Source organism: Ornithorhynchus anatinus, chromosome 18 (genome assembly GCF_004115215.2).
Source record: "Ornithorhynchus anatinus isolate Pmale09 chromosome 18, mOrnAna1.pri.v4, whole genome shotgun sequence".
Taxonomy (NCBI): Eukaryota; Metazoa; Chordata; class Mammalia; order Monotremata; family Ornithorhynchidae; genus Ornithorhynchus; species Ornithorhynchus anatinus.
Window position 1 is genome coordinate 43885591 of NC_041745.1, and position 18719 is coordinate 43904309.

The window sequence follows — 18719 nt, forward strand, 5'->3', positions numbered from 1 at the left end:
AGCGCGGGTGTCCATCCTTCCAGCCCGTCCGGCCGAGAGATCCCCCCCGCCGGCCGCGGGACCCCCCTCGGGCAGGGCCTCTCCGTTCTTCCCACCTTGTCCCTCCGCGGCCGTTGACGACCGGGGCCAAAGGGCGGGAGGCTCCCGCCCCGCTGCCTCTGTTGACCGTGGCGGACGCTGTTTGCTCGGAGGCCGCTGACCCAGTGCGCTCCGGACGCTCGGCCGGCTGCCGCGCCGACCCCAGCCTCCCCCTCGCCGCCGGCCGCAGGCATGCCTCTGCCTCCGGGCCCTGCGGGGCCGCTCCTGCTGGGACTGGTGCTCGCCTGCCTGCTCCCGCCCTTCTCCCGGTCAGTCACCGGACGGGTGCCCGGGGTGTGTTTGTGTGTCTTTGTGCATGTGTGTAATACCCCTGCTGTGGGAGTAGGTGTGTTCCCATGGTGGGGATGTGTTCCCTGGTGTGCGTATATGGGTGTGTGTGTACATGCACCTGATGGGTGGTCCCTATGACCCAAGCAAGTAAAGCGGGAAGCAAAATTGGGCCTCCTCGCCCCCCGTCTCTGCCCAGGCTAAGTGTATATATGTGGGGGGGGGGAGTGTGGATATGTGTGGTCGCGCAGAGCCGTGACTACGGTATAAAGTTGCAGGAAGATCGCTCCCTCCTGCAGAGGTAGATTTTGTTCTTGCTGGGAAGTGTCCCCTCCTCCCTCTTCCCCTCCTCTCCCCACTTTCCCCTTCCGCCGTCCTCTTCCTCCCCTTCTCCCCTTCCTTCTCTTCCTCCAGAGAGGGGAGGGGCAGCGGGCTGGAAGTGGGTCGGGGGCTCTCCTCCCGGGAGGGCGTAGGCCGCTGACCTCTTTGCTCCCTGACATCAGGCCTGGCAGCGCCAACAGGACTGAGCCGGCGCCGGAGGCGCGCGGCAGAAGGCAGGCCCCGGCGAGGCGGCCCCGCAGTGTCCAGATCGCCCCCGAGCCGATCGACTGCCAGCTGTCTGACTGGTCACCCTGGACCACCTGTGACCCCTGTCAAAAACTACGGGTAAGGACCTCGACTCCCGGGACGGGGCAGTGCCGGCCGGGTCAGTGACGCCCACCCTTCACCCCCGCCCGGTGCCGAGGCGAACCCCGGGACTCCGGCCCCGCGGGAAGCCGGGCGGCCGGACACTCTGGCAGGTCCAGCGGGGATCGGACGGATCCGTGGCTGACCGTCTGTGCCGGGTCACTGGGGCAGAGTCAGGGATGGGAAGAGGAAAGCCAGGGGTGTTGGATGGTCAATCAGTCAGTCCATTGTATTTATCGAGTGCTTACTGGGTGCAGAGCACTGTACTAGGTGCTTGGGAGAGGACGATACGACAATAAACAGGCACATTCCCTGCCTACGTTCCCTGGTCACTGAAGGAGTGGGAGAGAGGGTGTGGGATGGTCCGTCCTGGTCGCTGGAGGCGAGTAGCAGGGTGTAGGGTGGTCCACGCTGGTCACCGGAGGAGAGTTGGAGAGAGTCAAGGTACGGAATGGTCGATGCTGGACAGTTGGGGTGAGTCAGAGACGGTCCAGGTGTGGGATGGTCCTTGCCGGACACTGGGGGCGAGTCGGAAACAGTGTGAGTGTAGACCGTAAGTCGGAGAGCGCCTGGTTCTCGGGTCAGAAAGGGCCCCCGTGTCCAGCGCAAGTCCCCCCGCCCTCCTCCCCTGCCTCTGGCTGCTCCTCCCACCCGCTTGTGGAGGGGGGCATGAGAGGGCCGGGGAGGTGGGTCCCCATCAGCGGCTCCGTGCGGCCGAGGGCTGGCCCCCCACGCCACCCCCAGCCACATCCCTCCCTCCCTCCGGCCGCAGTACAGGTCCGCCCGCGTGCTCCGGCCTTCCCAGTTCAACGGCGAGCCCTGCCAGGACCCGGACACCGAGGCCGAGGCCTGCGCCGCCCCCGGACCCTGCCCCAAGCTCAGACCCTGCGAGGGCTTCCTGTGCGAGGAGACAGGTGACCGGGCCGGGCCGCAGAGGGGACGGGAGGAGGGCCGAGGGGCGGTCCCCCGACCGGTCCCCGGGGGCTAGCAGTGGTCATTGTGTCCGGTCCCTGAGGGTGCAGGGCTGGCAGTAATGATTGATCCCCGGCCTCGTCACTGTGTCTGGTGCCCAGAGAGGATGAGGCTGGTGATGCAGGGCCTGTGCTTCGTCCCTGAGCGCTAACAGGGGCCACCGTATCCGGACCCCAGGGGCTAGAGATGGCCACCGTGTCTACTTCTGGGGGCTAGCGATGACTATCGTGACCAGACTTGACGACTAGCAGTAACCACCTTGTCCAGACCCCGGGGCTGGAAGTGGCCACCGTGCCTGCACCCTAGGGGCTAGTGATGGCCATTCTGTCCAGACCCGGGGGCTAGCCGTGGCCAGCACGTCCCCTTAGCTGTGCCGTGGGCTGGTCACGCAGAGACGAGTGGCATCATTTTGCATCTGTCTTCGTGGGTAAACGCCTCTCCGTTCTGGATCCTCGTCCACCGTCAGGCCGGTCAGAGCGGAAACGGGCCGGTGGCGGGTCAGTGCCGGGAAGGGCTCGGGGCCCAGGAGGGCAGCGCGGAGATAATCGGACTGGAAATGGTCCCCGCCCACCGTGACAAGGGAGAGAGACCAGTGGCCTTCTCCCCACGGTGCGCTTGGGGACACTCAAGTCCAGAGAGGTGCAGAGCCTGGTCCCAAGTCGCACAGCAGGCCGGGGGGAAAGCCAGGACTACAACCCGGGTTTCAATACTTCAACCAGTGGAATTTATTGAGCTCTTTCTATGTGCAGAGCTCTGTATTAAGCGCTTGGGAGGTACGGTATAGCAGAGTTGGGAGACACGTTCCCTCACTTGTCTGCTGTGTAAATTTGGGCAAGCCACTTTGTTTCTCTGGGCCTCAGTTCCCCCATCTGTAAAACGGGGATTGAGACCGTGAGCCCCACGTGGGACAGAGACTGTGTCCATCCCGATCTGCTTGTCTCCACCCCAGCGCTTACTACAGTGCCTAGCACACAGTGAGCACTTAACAAATACCACTATTATTATTATTGTTATTTTTACTCAGATCAATCAATCGGATGAGTCGTCCCCTCCTACCTCACCTTCCCTTCTCTCCGTCTACAGCCCAGCCCGCACGCTCCGCTGCTCTGCCGCTCACCTCCTGGCTGAGCCTCATTCACGCCCGTCCCGCTGTCCCGGAAGGCCCTCCCTCCTCACATCCTCCAGACTCACTCTCTTCCCCTCTTCAAAGCCCTACTGAGAGCTCACCTCCTCCGGGAGGCCTTCCCAGACTGAGCCCCTCCTTTTTCCTCTGCTCTTCCTCCCCTCCCCATCACCCCGACTCCCTCCCTCTGCTCTACCCCCTTCCCCTCCACACTGCACTCGTGTATATTTATACATATTTATTACTCTATTTTATTAACGATGTGTATATATCTACAATTCTTTTTATCTATTCCGATGCTCTTGATGCCTGTCTACTTGTTTTGTTTCGCTGCCTCCCCCCGTGAGCCCGTTGTTGGGTAGGGATCGTCTCTCTCGGTTGCCGAATTGGACTTGCCAAGCGGTTAGTCCAGTGCTCCGCGCACGGTAAGCGCTCCATAAATACGACTGCATGAATGATTGAATAAATCTGTATCCCAGGGAGATGCATCAAGCGGAGGCTGCGCTGTAACGGGGACGACGACTGTGGGGATGGGTCGGACGAGAGGGGCTGCAGCAAGATTTACCAGAAATGTAGCCCGGACCTGGAGCGGTACTGGGCCATCGGCCGGCTGGCCAGCGGGTCAGTGCCTCCCCCCGGGCGTGACCATCCCAGGGCTCCTGAGCTCCTGCTACGTGCTGAGCGCTGTGCGGGGCGTCTGCCGCGCTCAGGCCACTGTGCCGCTGTGTGCAGGATGCTATACTGAGTGCCCGCTGTATGTGGATGGGTGGGTTGGGTGTCTCCCGGGTGCAGAGTGCCGTGCTGAGTGTCTGCTGCTTGCGGAGCTCTGTGCTGGATGTCTGCCGTCTGCAGAGCGCTCTGCTGGTTTCCAGAGGCGTGCAATCAATCAACCGATGGTATTTATTTGAGCACTCGCTATGTGCAGAGCGCCGTACTAAGCGCTTGGGAGAGGGCAGTCCAGTAGGATTAGCAGACTGGTTCCCTGTCTATAACGAGCTTACGGTCTAGAGGACAGAGTGTGAGCTCGTTGTGGGCAGGGATGGTCTCCCTTTACCGCTGCACTGTACTTTCCCCAGGGCCTAGTACGGTGCTCTGCGTAGAGTGAGCTCTTGATAAATAGGATTGAATGAAGGAGTGCTGTGCCGGATGCTTGCGGTTCGCAGAGCGCCGTGCTGGGTGTCCGGTGTAGGCAGAGCGCTGTCCTGCTTTCCCCCGACCTCGCTAACCCTCTCCCGTGCTTCACCCCCTCGTGTCATCTCCCCCGCTCCACCTCCAGCGCTCCCCACCACTGTCCACCCCAAGCGCTCTTCCCCCCGACGCTCCGTCCCCAGGCTGAACCTGTTCACGAACCAGCTGGAGGGTCCCGTCCTGGACCACGTCCACTTCGCCGGAGCCTGCGCCCCCAACTACGTCCTGGACCGGCGCTTCCGAAAACCCTACAACGTCGAAGGCTACGAGCCCCAAGTCAGCCCCGGCCCCCGGGCCCCAGACCGCGTCACCCGGGGGACACCCGGCAATCCTAGGCACTGAGCGCTCACTCTGTGCGGAGCACTGGACTCAGCGCTGGGGAGAGGACGGTGCGACAGAGTCGGTAGACGGGCTCCACGCGCAGAACGGAGAGGGGACGGTGCCGAGGGGGGCGACCACCTGCTCCTGGATGGACAGACTGAGCTTGAGGACAGAGAGCCGTCCGAGAGGGTGGACGGTGGGAGGAGAGAGTCGGGGTGGGGGGACGGTCTGTGCGGGGTCACTGCGGGGAGGCAGCGATGGAGAGGGGAGAGGCGGGGTCATCGGGTGGTCTGTGCTGGGTCACTGGGAGACAGTCAGGATGGAGAGGGGAGAGTCAGGACGGTGGGATGGTCCCTCCTGGGTCACTGGGGGACAGTCAGGAGCGCTGGACATTCCATGCAGGATCACTGGGAAGAATCGGAGATGGAGAGGGGAGAGTCAGGGGTGTGGGATGGTCTCTGCTGGGTCACTCGGGGAGAAGCAGCGTGGCTTAGTTGAAACAGCCCGGGTTTGGGAGTCCGAGGTCGTGGGTTCTAATCCCGGCTTCCGCCGCTTGTCTGCTGTGTGACTTTGGGCCAGTCACTTCACTTCTCTCTGCCTCGTTTTCCTCATCTGTCAAAAGGGGGATTAAGACTGTGAGCCCCAGGTGGGGCAACCTGATTACCTTGTAAAAATAAATAAAATAAATGGTGGTATTTAAGCGCTTACTATGTGCAAAGCACCGTTCTAAGCGCTGAGGGATACAAGGCGATCAGGCTATCCCAAGTGGGGCTCACAGTTTTAAACCCCATTTTACAGACGAGGTCACGGAGGCACAGAGAAGTGAAGCGACCTGCCCAAAGTCACACAGCTGGCAAACGGCCGAGCGGGGCTTAGAACCCACGACCTCTGACTCCCAAGCCCGGGCTCCTTCCACCGAGCCACGCTGCTTCTCTTGTATTTACCCCAGTACTTAGAACGGTGTTTGGCACTTAGTGAGCGCTTAACAAATCCCATCATCGTTATCATTACAGGGGAAGAGTCAGGGAGGGTGGACATTCCATGCTGGATCACTGGGAAGAATCAGGGATGGGGGGGGGAATCAGGGGGTGGGATGGTCTGTGCCGGCTCCCTGGGGAAGAGTCAGAGGTGTCAGACCGTCCATCCCTGACCACGATGATCGGTGTCCAGCACACAGTGCCCCCCTCCCCGTCAGCACCCTGCTGCCCGCGTAGGAGACGGACCCCTGGGCCAGTGGGGCTGAGTCAGGAGTGGCGTTGCTAGTGTGGGTCACCTCCCCGGGGGAGCTTCTTCAGGGACCCTGGAGAGAGGCCAGGCCTTCTAATCCCGGCTCTGCCCCTTGTCTGTCGTGTGACTTTGAGTCACTTCACTTCTCTGTGACTCACTGACCTCATCTGTAAAATGGGGATGAAGACGGCGAACCGTCTTCACCTGCAAATGTCTACAGATGTCCAATTTGTACATTCCAAGCCCGATTTGTCCTTTCCAAGTGCTTAGTGCAGTGCCCTGCACATAGTCAGCGCTCAATAAATACTATTGAATGAATGAATGAATGAAACCCACCTGGGACAATCTGATTGCCTTGTATCTACCCCAGCGCTTGGAACAGTGCTTGCCACATAGTAAGCGCTTAACAAATACCAACATTATTATTATTAATGAAATGGGGATTGACATTACGAGCCCCACAAGGGCCAGGGACTGCGTTCAACCCGATCTGCTCGGATCCGGCGCTTAGAACAGTGCTCTGCACATAGTAAGCGCTTAACAAATACCAACATTATTATCTACCCCAGCGTTTAGACCGGTGCTTGGCATAGAGTAAGCGCTTAATGGATACCACAATTATCAATACTAATATTACATCCCAGCACCACTCCCGCCCCTGGCCCAGCCCCGGCCCCCACCCCTGATCCCATTCATTCATTCAATCGTATTTATTGAGCGCTTATTGTGTGCAAAGCACTGTACTAAGTGCTTGGGAGAGGATAATACAACAATAACTAATACATTCCCTGCCCACAATGAGCTTACAGTCTATATAGGGAGACAAACATTAATAGAAATAAATAATAATAATAATGATTCATTCAATCATATTTATTGAGCACTAACTCTGTGCAGAGCACTGTACTAAGCGCTTAATGTGCCAAGCACTGTTCTAACCCCTGGGGTAGATACAAGGTAATCAGATCGTCCCATCTGGGGCTCATGGCCTTAATCCCCATTTTACAGATGAGGTAACAGCCACAGAGAAGTGAAATGACTTGCCAAAGGTCACACAGCAGACAGGTGGCAGAGCCGGGATTAGAACCCATGACCCTCTGACTCTCAGGCCCGGCTCTTTCCACTAGGCCACGATATGAACATAAGTTCTCTGGGTCGGGGAGGTGAAGGGGGGATGAAGAGAGGGACCCCAGCCCTCACTCCCAGCTAGTCATTCATTCGGTCATATTTATTGAGCGCTCACTGTGTGCAGAACACTGTCCTAAGCGCTTGGGAGAGTCCAGTACAACAATAAGCAGACCCGTTCCCTTTCCCAGCCCCCGGCCCCCACCCCCGGCCCCTCTCTCACACCAGCGAGCTCCTGTCTTGTGCCGCGCAGACCAAGGGGAAGTACGAGTTCGTGCTGAAGGAATACAGCTCGTTCTCCAGCTTCGAACGTGACACCATGCTTAACCGCTCCGTCCAGTCCAGCTTCGGCTTGGGCTTCAAGATCTCCAAAGTCTTCGAGTTCGGCTTCAACCACAACAGCAACGACGTGCGCAACTACGTCAGCCGGACCAAACGCTTCTCCAGCTCGGTGAGACCCCCCCCCCGGACCCTCGCCCCCGGGGAGCCTCCCCCCCAGAACGGGGGGTGCGGGAGCGAGCGGGAGCCGGGGGAGTGTGAGCGAGCTTGTCCGCCGCCGGGACTGCGTGTGCACGTGTGTGGGGCGTGGGTGTGAAAGAACCATCGTGGCAGAGTGGATAGAGCAGTGGGCCTGGGAGAAGGTCATGGGTTCTAATCCCGGCTCCACCACTTGTCTGCTGGGAAACCTCGGGCAAGTCGCCTCACTTCTCCGGGCCTCAGTTCCTTCCTCTGTAAAACGGGGGTGGAGACTGGGAGCCCCACGTGAGATTGTGTCCAACCCGATTTGCTTGTTTCCACCCCAGTGCTTAATACAGTGCCAGGCGTGTAGTAAGTGCTTAACAAATACCATAATTATTATTATTATTATGTGTGTGCGTGTTTGTGTTCTGAATTTTTGTGTGTGCCTTTTGAGTGACTTTGATTTCAGTTTTGAGATTTCAGGAGGGATTTGGACATTAGGAGCGCTGGGATCCATGTGATGTGGGGACGGGTAGTCAGGAGAGTGGGGAGCGAAGCCAGGGTAGGTCATCTTGGAAGAGGCGAAGAGCGCGAGCCGGGGTCCGGAGGGAGAAGAGAGTGGACGGGGCAGGTGGTGGAGGGTGGGGGCGTGGAGAGTGCGAGCCGGTGGCAGGTGGGGCTGAGGGTGGGTGGAGAGCGTGAGCTGGGACCCGGCAGGAGAAGAGAGAGGTCAGGGCAGGTGGGGGCAGGGGGTCGGAGAGTGTGAGCTGGGACCCAGCGGAGAAGAGAGCAGACGGGACAGGTGGGGTCAGGGGGTGCTCAGTACGCACCGGGAGCCAGTGGGAGAATAATAATAATAATGATGATGATGATGATGGCATTTGTTTAAGCACATACTATGTGCCAAGCACTGTTCTAAGCACTGAGGTAGATACAAGGTAATCAGGTTGTCCCACGTGGGGCTCACGGTCTTAATCCTCATTTGACAGATGAGGTAGCTGAGGCACAGAGAAGTGAAGGGACTTGCCCAAAGTCCCACAGCTGACAAGTGGCAGAGCTGGAATTCGAACCCATGACCTCTGACTCCCAAGCCTGGGCACTTTCCTCTGAGCCACGCAGCTTCGACAGAGAGAGAGAGAGAGGGGATGGGGCAGGCCTGGGGGACAAAGCGTAAGAGCTGGGACTCGGAGGAAGAAGACAGCAGACGGAGCAGGCAGAGCTGGGGGGCGGAGAGTGTGAGCTGGGGTCCAGCGGGAGAAGAGAGCGGATGGTGCGGTCGGGGTTGGAGAGTGCGAGCTGGGGCCCGGTGGGAGTAGAGCGAACGGGACGTTGGGATCCAGGGTCCAGGGCGACCCGAGGGTGCCGTGTCCCGGGCAGGAAAGCCGGTTTATGTACGCGCGGTCGGAGCTCAGCGTGGCTCAATACAAGCTGAAGTCGCGGGGCCTGGTGCTGCATCCCGATTTCCTGCGGCGGGTCCGGAAGCTGCCCCTGCCCTACGCCTACGGGGACTACCGAGACCTCTTCCGCGACTTCGGGACGCACTTCGTCACCGAGGCCCGGCTGGGCGGCGTCTACGAGTACACCCTCGTGATGAACGGGCGTGCGCTGGAGGAACTAGGTAATAATAGTAAGAATACTATCGATAATGATGATAACGGTATTTGTTAAGCGCTCACTATGTGTCAAGCACTGTTCTAAGCCCTGAGGGCGATACGAGGTCATCAGGTTGTCCCACGTGGGGCTCACAGTCTCAATCCCCATTTTACAGACGAGGTCAATGAGGCACAGAGAAGTTAAGCGGCTTGCCCGAGGTCACCCAGCAGACACAGTGGCGGAGCCGGGATTAGAACCCATGCCCTCTGACTCCCAAGCCCGGGCTCTTTCCGCTAAGCCACACTGCTTCCAGCCCTGGCCGATCGCGGGCTCCACTCCATTCATTCATTCATTCGTTCATTCAGTCAAATATACTGAGCGCTTACTGTGTGCGGAGCGCTGTACAAAGCAGTTGGGACAATACAATACGATAAGCAGATACATCCCCTGCCCCAACAAGCTTACATTCTAGAGTCGAAGCAGCATGGTGTAGTGGCTAGATCCCGGGCCTGGGAGTCGGCGGGTCCTGGGTTCCAATCCTGGCTCTGCCCCTTGTCTGCCGGGTGACCTTGGGCAAGTCGCCTCACTCCTCCCGGCCTCCGTCGCCTCATCTGTGAAATGGGGATTGGGCCTGGGAGCCCCGCGTGGAAAAGGGACTGTGTCCAACCCGCTTTGGTCCTATCTATCCCAGCCCTTAGCGCAGAGCCTGGCACATAGTAAGCACTTAAGAAATACCATCATTATTAGAGGGGGAGGCTGAAAGCTCAGAATGACGATTGTGCCAGTCGGTCAGCGCTCACTCTGCGCTGAGCACTGTGCCCATCGCGGGGGGAGATGATGAGGTCAGACACAGATCTCCCCATCCCACCCCGGATGGTGGTGAGAGTGAGCAGGGATCCTTTACAGGTAAGGAAACTAAGGAGCGGCGAGGTTGAGGCTGCCCATAATAATAATAATAATTATTATAATTATGGTATTTAAGTGCTTACTACGTGCCAAACACTGTTCTAAGCACTGAGATAGATACAAACAAATCGGGTTGGACACAGTCTCTGCCCCACATAATAATAATGATGGCATTTGTTAAGCACTTACTCTGTGCCAAACACTAAGCTCTGAGGATACAAGGTCATGAGGTTGTCCCATGTGGCGCTCACAGTCTTCATCCCCATTTTCCAGATGAGGTCACTGAGGCCCAGAGAAGTCAAGTGACTTGCCCAAGGTCACACAGCAGATAAGGGGCGGAACCAGGATTAGAACCCATGTCCTCTGACTCCCAAGGCTGTGCTCCTGCCACTTGGCCACACTGCTTCTCCCCTGTCCTCCCAGGAGTCTCCCTGAGCGACGTGCAGTCGTGCGTGCAAGGAGGGCTCAAGGCGGGAGCGACCGTTAAGGGGGTCTACGTCAGCGTCGGAGTCTCGCATGGAAAGTGCAAGGCCATCCTGGACGATATCAGAGGTGAGAGCCTCCCGCCTGCCATCCTCTCCCTGCCCGGCCCCAGGTCTCCTTCCCCTCTCACCCTCTCCCAGCTCGCCCTCTCCTCCCCCCGACTATCCCATCCGGTCTCTTCTCCCACTGGGCGCCAGCTCACACTCTCTTCCCCTCGGCCTTGCCTAACCTGTCCTCCCTCTTTTCCCGGCTCATATTTCTCTGCCCCAGCCCCGCCTGCCCCGTCCACTCTCTTCTCCCACCGGGCCCCAGCTCGCCCTTTCCGCCTCTCCCAAGTTGCCCCGCACCCTCCACACCTGCCAAGCACTGTACTGAGCACTCGGAAGAGCACAGCATTAGCGGGACACCTGTTCCCTGCCCTGACGGGAGGCTTCCCCCGGAAGCGGACAGGGGTCGGGGCCTACGCGTGCTAGCAGGGGAAAAGAAAGGAATCAAGCACCCCAGAGTAGACACGTGTGCGTCAGAGCGTGCTGGGGTGGGAATTCAGCGGGGAGGGCTTCCTGGAGGAGAAGGGGGCTTTCAGGAGGCGGTGAAAGTGGGAAGAGCTGGAAGTCTGGGGAGGCGGAGAGGGAGCCTCGGCTCGGGAGGCCAGCGGGATCTGGGGGGCCGGAGGCAGGGGAATGGAAAGCGTGGGGAAGGGGAGCAGTCGAGCGTGGGGTGAGCAGAGACAGGATGCGTAAGGCCGGGAGAGGTGAGGGTGGGCCCAGGACCCAACGGTCGGGGCCGGCGCGGTGGGGGACGGACAGCCGCGGGGGGCTCAGAGGGGGCGGGGAGACAGTGCCCCGACGCCTCCGAGCTTTCCTGAGCCCCGGGAGATCTCTTCCCGCCCACGGCTCTTGCCTGTCTCTGGTTCAGTTGGTGACCGCCCTGTTCCCTCAGCGCTGACCTTATCCCCCCGCCCCTTCATTCATTCATTCAATCGCATTTATTGAGCGCTTACCGTGTGCAGAGCAGTCCACCACCTCGCCCCCTCCTACCTCACCTCGCTTCTCTCCTTCTCCAACCCTGCCCGCACTCTTCGCTCCTCTGGTGCCGCCAACCTTCTCCCTGGGCCTCCGTCTCGCCTGTCCCGCCGTCGACCCCGGCCCACGTCCCGCCTCTGGCCTGGACCGCCCTCCCTCCTCAGATCTGACGGAAAATTCCTCTCCCCCCCTTCAAAGCCTTCCCGAAGGCCCATCTCCTCCAAGAGGCCTTCCCGGACTAAACCCCACTTTTCCTCATCTTCCACTCCCTTCTGCGTCACCCCGACGTGCTCCCTCTTCTCTTCCCTCCTCTCCTCGCCCCTTATAGCACTTATATATTGCACTTACGTACATATCTTTCATTTTATTTATTTATACTGATGTGTGTCTCCCTCTAGACTGTGGGCTCGTTGTGGGCAGGGAATATGACTTTTAACCGTGGCACTGTACCCTCCCAAGCCGTTAGTACGGTGCTCTGCACGTAGTAAATACTCAAAAAATACACTCGAGGGAACGAACGAATGAATATGTCCTCGGGAGAGAACAATAAAACAGCAAAGAGATATATTACCTGCCCACATGAGCTGACGGTCTAGTCAGGGAGGCAGACTCATTCAGAAGTATTTACTGAACACTTACTGTGTGCGGAGCCCTGTACTAAGCGCTTGGGAGATATAACAATAAACAGACACATTCCCCGCCCACGACGAGCTTACAGTTCTAGGGGGAGAGCCAGTCTCATTTAATCGTATTTATTGAGCGCTTACCATGTGCAGAGCACTGTACTAAGCACTTGGGAGACTACAATATAACAATAAATGGGCACGTTCCCTGCCCACAACAAGCTTACAGTCTAGGGAGGGAGACAGATGTTAATAGAAGTAAATAAATTACGTGACCATGGACAGGGTTGCCCCGGCGGTCTCTCCGGCGCCCAGTACAGAGCCCGGCTCTGTCCTCGGTCCGAGGCGCCGGAGGGAGAGAGGGCAGGCTGATGGCTGGTGGTTCTGCCCCCTCCACTCTCCCTTCCCCCCTCAGAGAACACGTCAGAAAGGAAGTTCGTGCAAGATTTTGTGGTCCTGGTGCGGGGTGGAGGGAGTGAGCACGTCACAGCGTTGGCTCACAAGGATCTGCCCACGGCCGACCTCATGCAGGAGTGGGGAGACAGCGTCCAGTACAACCCGGAAATCATCCAGCTGCAGGTACCCCCGGCCCCCGCCACCCACCTCACCGCCATCCCTGCCGGAAACCAGGGCTCTCGCTGGACGCCCCCCTCCCTGGGAAGACCTCCCAGCCCCTGAGAGGGAGAACCCGAGAGGGAGGAAGAGTGGGAGCCGGGGAGTGGGACAAGAGAGTGGAGAAAGAGGGAGAGAGCTGATAATAATGATTGTGGTATTTGTTAAGCGCTTACTATGTGCCTAGCACTGTTCCAAGCGCTGGGGTGGATACAGAGTAATCGGGTTGTTCCACGTGGGGCTCACATTTTCAATCCCCATTTTCCAGATGAGGGAACTGAGGCCCAGAGAAGTGAAGTGACTTGCCCGAGGTCAAACAGCAGACAAGTGGTGGAGCCGGGATTAGAACCCACGACCTCTGACTCCCAAGCCCGGGCTCTTTCCACTAAGCCACGCTGTTTCTCAAGTCAGCAAGATCAGGAGTTAATAATAATCAGTAATAATTATGGTACTTGTTAAGGACTTACTATGTAATAATAATAATGGTACTTGTTTAACACTTATTATGTGCCAGGCACTGTTCTAAGCGCTGGGGTAGATACAGGCTAATCAGGTTGGACACAGTCCCTGTCCCCCGTGGGGCTTCCAGTCTTCATCCCCATTTTATAGATTGAGGTAACTGAGGCCCAGAAGAGTGAAGTGACTTGCCCAGGGTCACACAGCAGATGTGGTGGAGCCAGGATTAGAACCCAGGTCCTTCTGATTCCCAGGCTCGGGCTCTCTGCACTAAGCCATGATGCTTCTCTATGTGCCAAGCACTGTTCTAAGCGCTGGGGTAGATTGAAGTCGATCAGGTGGGACACGGTCCGTGTCGCATGTGGGCCTCACACTCTATCCCCATTTTTTACAGATGAGGTACCCGAGGCACAGAGAAGTTACTTAATAATAATAATGTTGGTATTTGTTAAGCGCTTACTATGTGCCGAGCACTGTTCTAAGCGCTGGGGTAGAAACAGGGTAATCAGGTTGTCCCACGTGAGGCTCACAGTCTTCTTCCCCATTTTACAGATGAGGTAACTGAGACACAGAGAAGCGAAGTGACTCGCCCACAGTCACACAGCTGACAGGTGGCAGAGCCGGGAGTCGAACCCATGACCCCTGACTCCGAAGCCCAGGCCCTTGACTTGCCCAAGGTCACACGGCAGACATATGGCAGAGCCGGGATTAGAACCCAGGTCCTCCAGACTCCCAGGTCTATGCTCTATCCACTGAGCCACGCTGCTTGTCCCTGATCTACTCTCCCAAGCACCTAGTACAGAGCTCTGCACACAGGAAGCGCTCAGTAAATACCACTGACGATAATGATGTGGAAAGGGACCAAGAAGCCAGGACGCATGAATCCCGGGTTCAGGTCCCAACCTTTTCCCCGTGCGAAAGGGATGAGTCGAAGATTACGTCAAGTTTACGGGATTGTAATAATTACGGTATTTAATAATTACGGTATTTGTTAAGCGTTTACTATGTGCAGAGCACTGTTCTAAACGCTGGGGTAGATACGGGGGAATCAAATTGTCCCACGGGGGGCTCACATTTTTTAGCCCCCATTTTGACAGATGTGAGACAGGGAGGGTGGTGGTGCTGTCTACGGTGATGGACACAGTCGGAGGAGAACACGGTTTGGGTGGAAGATAAGGAGCTCTGTTTTGGACACGTTAAGCTCGAGGTGACGGGAGGACATCCTAGTAGAGGTGTCTTGAAGGCAGGAGGAGATGCGAGATTGGAGAGAGGGAGAGACATCCGGGCTGGAGTTGGGGAATTTGGGAATCATCCGCCTAGAGGTGGGAGTGGAAGCCTTGGGAGCGAAAGAGTTCTCCAAGGGAGGGGGTGGAGATGGAGAAGTGAAGGGGACCCTGAACTGAGCCTTGAGGGACCCCCCACACGTTGAGGGGGTGGGAGGCAGAGGAGGAGCCCGCGAAAGAGACTGAGAACGAGCGGCCCAGAGCGATAAGAGGAGAACCAAGAGAGAACTGTGTCAGCGAAGCCGTGTTTGGATAATGTGTCCGGGAGAAGGGGGTGGTCCCCAGTGTCCAAGGCAGCTGCCCAGTGGAGCCGGGATAAGAACCCAGAGGTTCTTATCAGCTGTGTGACTGTGGGCAAGTCACTTCACTTCTCTGTGCCTCAGTTACCTCATCTGTACAATGGGGATTAAGATTGTGAGCCTCACGTGGGACAACCTGATGACCCCGTATCTATCCCAGCGTAGAACCGCGCTCTACACATAGTAAGCGCTTAACAAATACCAACATTGTTATTATTCTAGGAGAAGCAGTGTGGCCTGGTGAATAGAACACGGACCTGGGAGTCAGAAGGACCTGGTTTCTAATCCCGGCTTTGCCACTTGTCCGTAGTTTGATCTTGGGCAGGTCACTTCACTTCTCTGGGCCTCAGTTACCTCATCTGTCAAATGGGGATTAAGAATGTGAGCCCCATGTGGGTTGGCCCGTGTCCAACCTTCTGTCTACCCTAGCGCTTAGTACAGTGCCTAGCACGTAGTAAGTGCTTAATAAATGCCACAAAAAATTAAAAAAAAAAAACCCCAGGTCCCCTGACTCCCAGGGCCAGGCTCTTTCCCTATACCACCGTGCTGCTCCATGTGCTGCCGAGGTAGCGGAATTCGGGGACACCATTCAGCTCTGGGTTTGCGAAAGAAATATTTTGGGGTGCACCCGGAGGGCTCCCTGACCACCCAGCGTTCTGCCACTTGGGCTAGAATCTTTCCCGGGAAGCTCCCCACACTGAGAGCAGGGTTTTCCCACCCCACCGACCCCCATCCACTCCCTCCCCTCTCCCCGACGCTGCCTCAGGCCGAGCCGCTGTACGAGCTGGTCACCCCGGCCGACTTCGCCTCTGCCAGCACCCTGCGGCAGAACATGAAGCGGGCCCTGGACGAGTTCCACGAGGAGACCAGCCCCTGCCGCTGTGCCCCTTGCCGGGGGAACGGGATTCCCATCCTGAAAGGTGAGGATCCCCCCGAGGCTGGGGCCACCCCCTCCAGACGAGGCGGTGTCACGGCTGAAAGAGATCTGCTCCGGCCCCCCGGCGCCTCCGGGAGGGACCCCGGCTTTGGCCTCTGACCTAGCCTCCCCCGGCCTCCCCGCTCACCTCCTCTGGCCTCCCCACAGACCTCCTTGCCTCCAGTCTCTCCCCTCCACAGCCAGCCTTTCACTCCGCTGCAGTTTGGCACCCTTCTTTCCCCTCCATGGCCCCCGCCCCCCAGGGCTCCCCATTTCCCACCGCATCTAGCAGAACCTCCACTGGCCGTCGGCTTCGGGCTCTTCCCCAGCTCTCTCGTTCTCCCCTTCCCTCTCTCTCCTCCCACGGTACCCTAGCTCACACTCTTCTTTCCTCCCAATCTCCACCTTGTCCCTTGTGCCCCAGTCTCAGTTCCCACCCCCTCCCCCTTGTTCTCACCCTTTATCGAACCCGGGACTCTCCTCTCCCATAAACCTGCCAGGCCCTAGCTCTCCCCACCTCCTCCTGAAACCCAACTCCTCCAGGAGTCTTCCCTGTTTAACTCCCAACATCTCCAAACATCCAGACTGTAGTTCTCCCCACCTCCACTGTCTCCTGAAACTAACCTCCTCCAGGACGCCTTCCCTGATTAACTCCCAACACCCCCAAACCTCCAGACCACGGCTCTCCCTGCCTTCTGAAAATCCACCTCCTCCAGGTGGCTCTCCCTGATTAGTCACCACCTTAGCCCTCCTGTAGATATCAGTTCATTGCTTTAACTGCCAGTTCTATTTTTATTAATGATTTATGAGTTTTTAATATTATGCCTGAAGCAAATTTGTCATCTTTATTATTAACGATTGTCCCTTTCCCCCACCCCAGCATTTTCGGAGTGTCAGGGCCCCGAGGCAAGCCTCTGGGACTCGGTCTTCCCTGCCGTTGAATGGGGTGGGGGGCGGGGGTGAGCGGTCAGAGTCCAGCTGGCTCCCCCTCCGCCCACTACTGCCCCGGGTCCGTTTCAGAGACGCGCTGTGAATGCCTCTGCCCCGCCGGGTTCCGCGGCACGGCCTGCGAGATCTTCGTCCGGCAAGGTGAGGAGCGGACGGAACCGCTGACCGGGGCCGGGAGAGCAGATGGACGGGCGGGCGGGGCTAAGAGAGCAGACAGACAGATTGATCGGGGGTCGGGGGAGTGGGTGGACAGATGGATCGGGGCCAAGAGAGCGGATGGACAGATTGACCAGGGCCGGGGGAGAGGATGGACAGATGGATCGAGGCCAAGAGAGCAGATGGACAGATTGATTGGGGCTGGGGGAGCCGATGGACAGACGGATGGGGGGGGGTCAAGAGAGCAGACGGACAGATTGACCAGGGGCCAGGGGAGTGGGCAGACAGGCGGATCGGAGGCTGCGGCCAGGAAAGGGGATGGATGGATGGATGGATGGATGGATGGATGGATGGATGGATGGATGGATGGATGGATGGATGGATGGATGGGTGGATGGGTGGGTGGGTGGATGGGTGGGTGGATGGGTGGATGGATGGGTGGATGGATGGATGGATGGATGGATGGATGGATGGATGGATGGATGGATGGATGGATGTGGGGCAGGGGGCGGAGAACCCCTCCCAGACCAGATCCCAACCTCTGTCCCCACCCTCTCTGGTCCTCCCAATGCCCCATCGACCTCGGCCCTGAACCCGCCTTCCACCCACTTACTCCCCTGCCCCCTGCTGAGGCCGGCCCCTTCCCCCTCTCCCCTTAGCCCCCGTGGCGGACGGGCAGTGGAGCTGCTGGTCGAGCTGGTCCGGGTGTTCGGGAGGTCAGCGGCGGAGGAGCCGCACGTGCAGCCACCCTGCCCCGCAGGCCGGGGGCGGGGACTGCCTTGGGCCGTCCGACGAAACGGCCAGGTGCTAGACGCCCACCCCGGGCCCCGGCCCGCCGAGGATCTCTGCTCCCCTCCGCACGTGCTAGTCCTTCGTTCCCAATTACCCGGTGTGGGCCAGTACAGCGGTCTGCACCCAAATCCATCGTTCTGCCCATCGCGGGGGCTCTGCATTCAGTAGGCGCCCGGGACAGGCCTCTGCACATAGTAGGTGCCCATTACAGTGCTCTGTTGACAGCCAGCGCCCAGCACGGTCCTCTGCACAGAGTAACTGCTCAATAAATGTAGATAATGTTGAACTTCCATCTCGTCTCTTCCATTACCTGAAGGTGGCTCGGTTTGATCCTGTCAGGCTCCCTCTAACTGAGGGTCCGTTGGTCCAGGCCGAGAGGGTCCGGGCAGGCCGGGAGTGGCCGTTTGGGCCTGACGCTCCACCTGAGACCCTCCCCGTCCCCGCCCACCCCCCCAGCCACCCGGAGGGGGAATCCGAGCCCATCTAGGGGTTCACCTTCCCTCTCCACGTGACCGCCTGGCGCTCCCCGGCCCCCCGCCTCGTGCCCGGGAACAGGTACCCCCATTTCCCTCCCCTTCCCTCCCAGGCTCCCAGCGGCTCTTCCGTGTGGAGAGAGGCTGGAACTCTGGCCTCTAACCACCGTGCTACCGATTTCATTGAGAAAATTGAAACCAGCGGGGACCATCTCCCTAAAAGCTCCCCGGCTCCTCTCCGGCCCTCCCCTCCCTCCTGCCCCTTCTGCGACTCTCCCATCTTCCCCAGCAGCCTCTCAAGATGAGATCTCTTGCCTCCTCTCAAAATCCACCCCCTCCACCTGCACACCCGACCCCACCCCAGAAACAGCATGCCCTAGTGGATAGAGCACGAGCCCGGGGGGCAGAAGGACCTGGGTGCTAATCCCGGCTCTGCCGCTTGTCTGCTGTGTGACCTTGGGCAAGTCATTTCCTTTTCTGTGACTCAGTTACTTCATCTGTAAAATGGGGATTAAAACTGTGAGCGCCATGTGGGGCAGGGACTGCGTCCAACCGGGCTAACCTGTATCTACCCCAGGGCTTAGTAGAGTGTCTGGCACATAGTAAGCGCTTAACAAAATACCATTAAAAAAACCCTTATCCTTGACTCATATCTCTCTCAGTCAACCCACAGTCTGTCACCAAATCCT

The 18719-nt window shown here is 58.4% G+C and overlaps 1 protein-coding gene and 1 long non-coding RNA gene across 3 annotated transcripts; one reads left to right on the forward strand and one right to left on the reverse strand.

Moving 5' to 3' along the window:
* Window positions 1-182: 182 nt before the first annotated feature.
* C8B (complement C8 beta chain) lies at window positions 183-17849 on the forward strand. Its single transcript, XM_029082983.2, has 12 exons — window positions 183-347; window positions 870-1032; window positions 1826-1967; window positions 3628-3769; window positions 4480-4612; window positions 7263-7460; window positions 8846-9086; window positions 10391-10519; window positions 12511-12674; window positions 15512-15665; window positions 16682-16750; window positions 17425-17849. Exons 1-12 carry the CDS (start codon window positions 271-273, stop codon window positions 17574-17576), a joined length of 1764 nt encoding a protein of 587 aa, XP_028938816.1. The 5' UTR covers window positions 183-270; the 3' UTR covers window positions 17577-17849.
* Window positions 959-10842, reverse strand: LOC120638988. 2 transcript variants are annotated; one of them, XR_005661067.1, is made up of 3 exons: window positions 10830-10842; window positions 4812-4814; window positions 959-998 (listed from the first exon to the last, which is right to left on the reverse strand). It is a non-coding gene; the product is annotated as an uncharacterized LOC120638988 (long non-coding RNA). The 2 variants fall into 2 exon arrangements; XR_005661068.1 differs by lacking the exon at window positions 959-998 and adding an exon at window positions 3631-3670.
* Window positions 17850-18719: the final 870 nt, after the last annotated feature.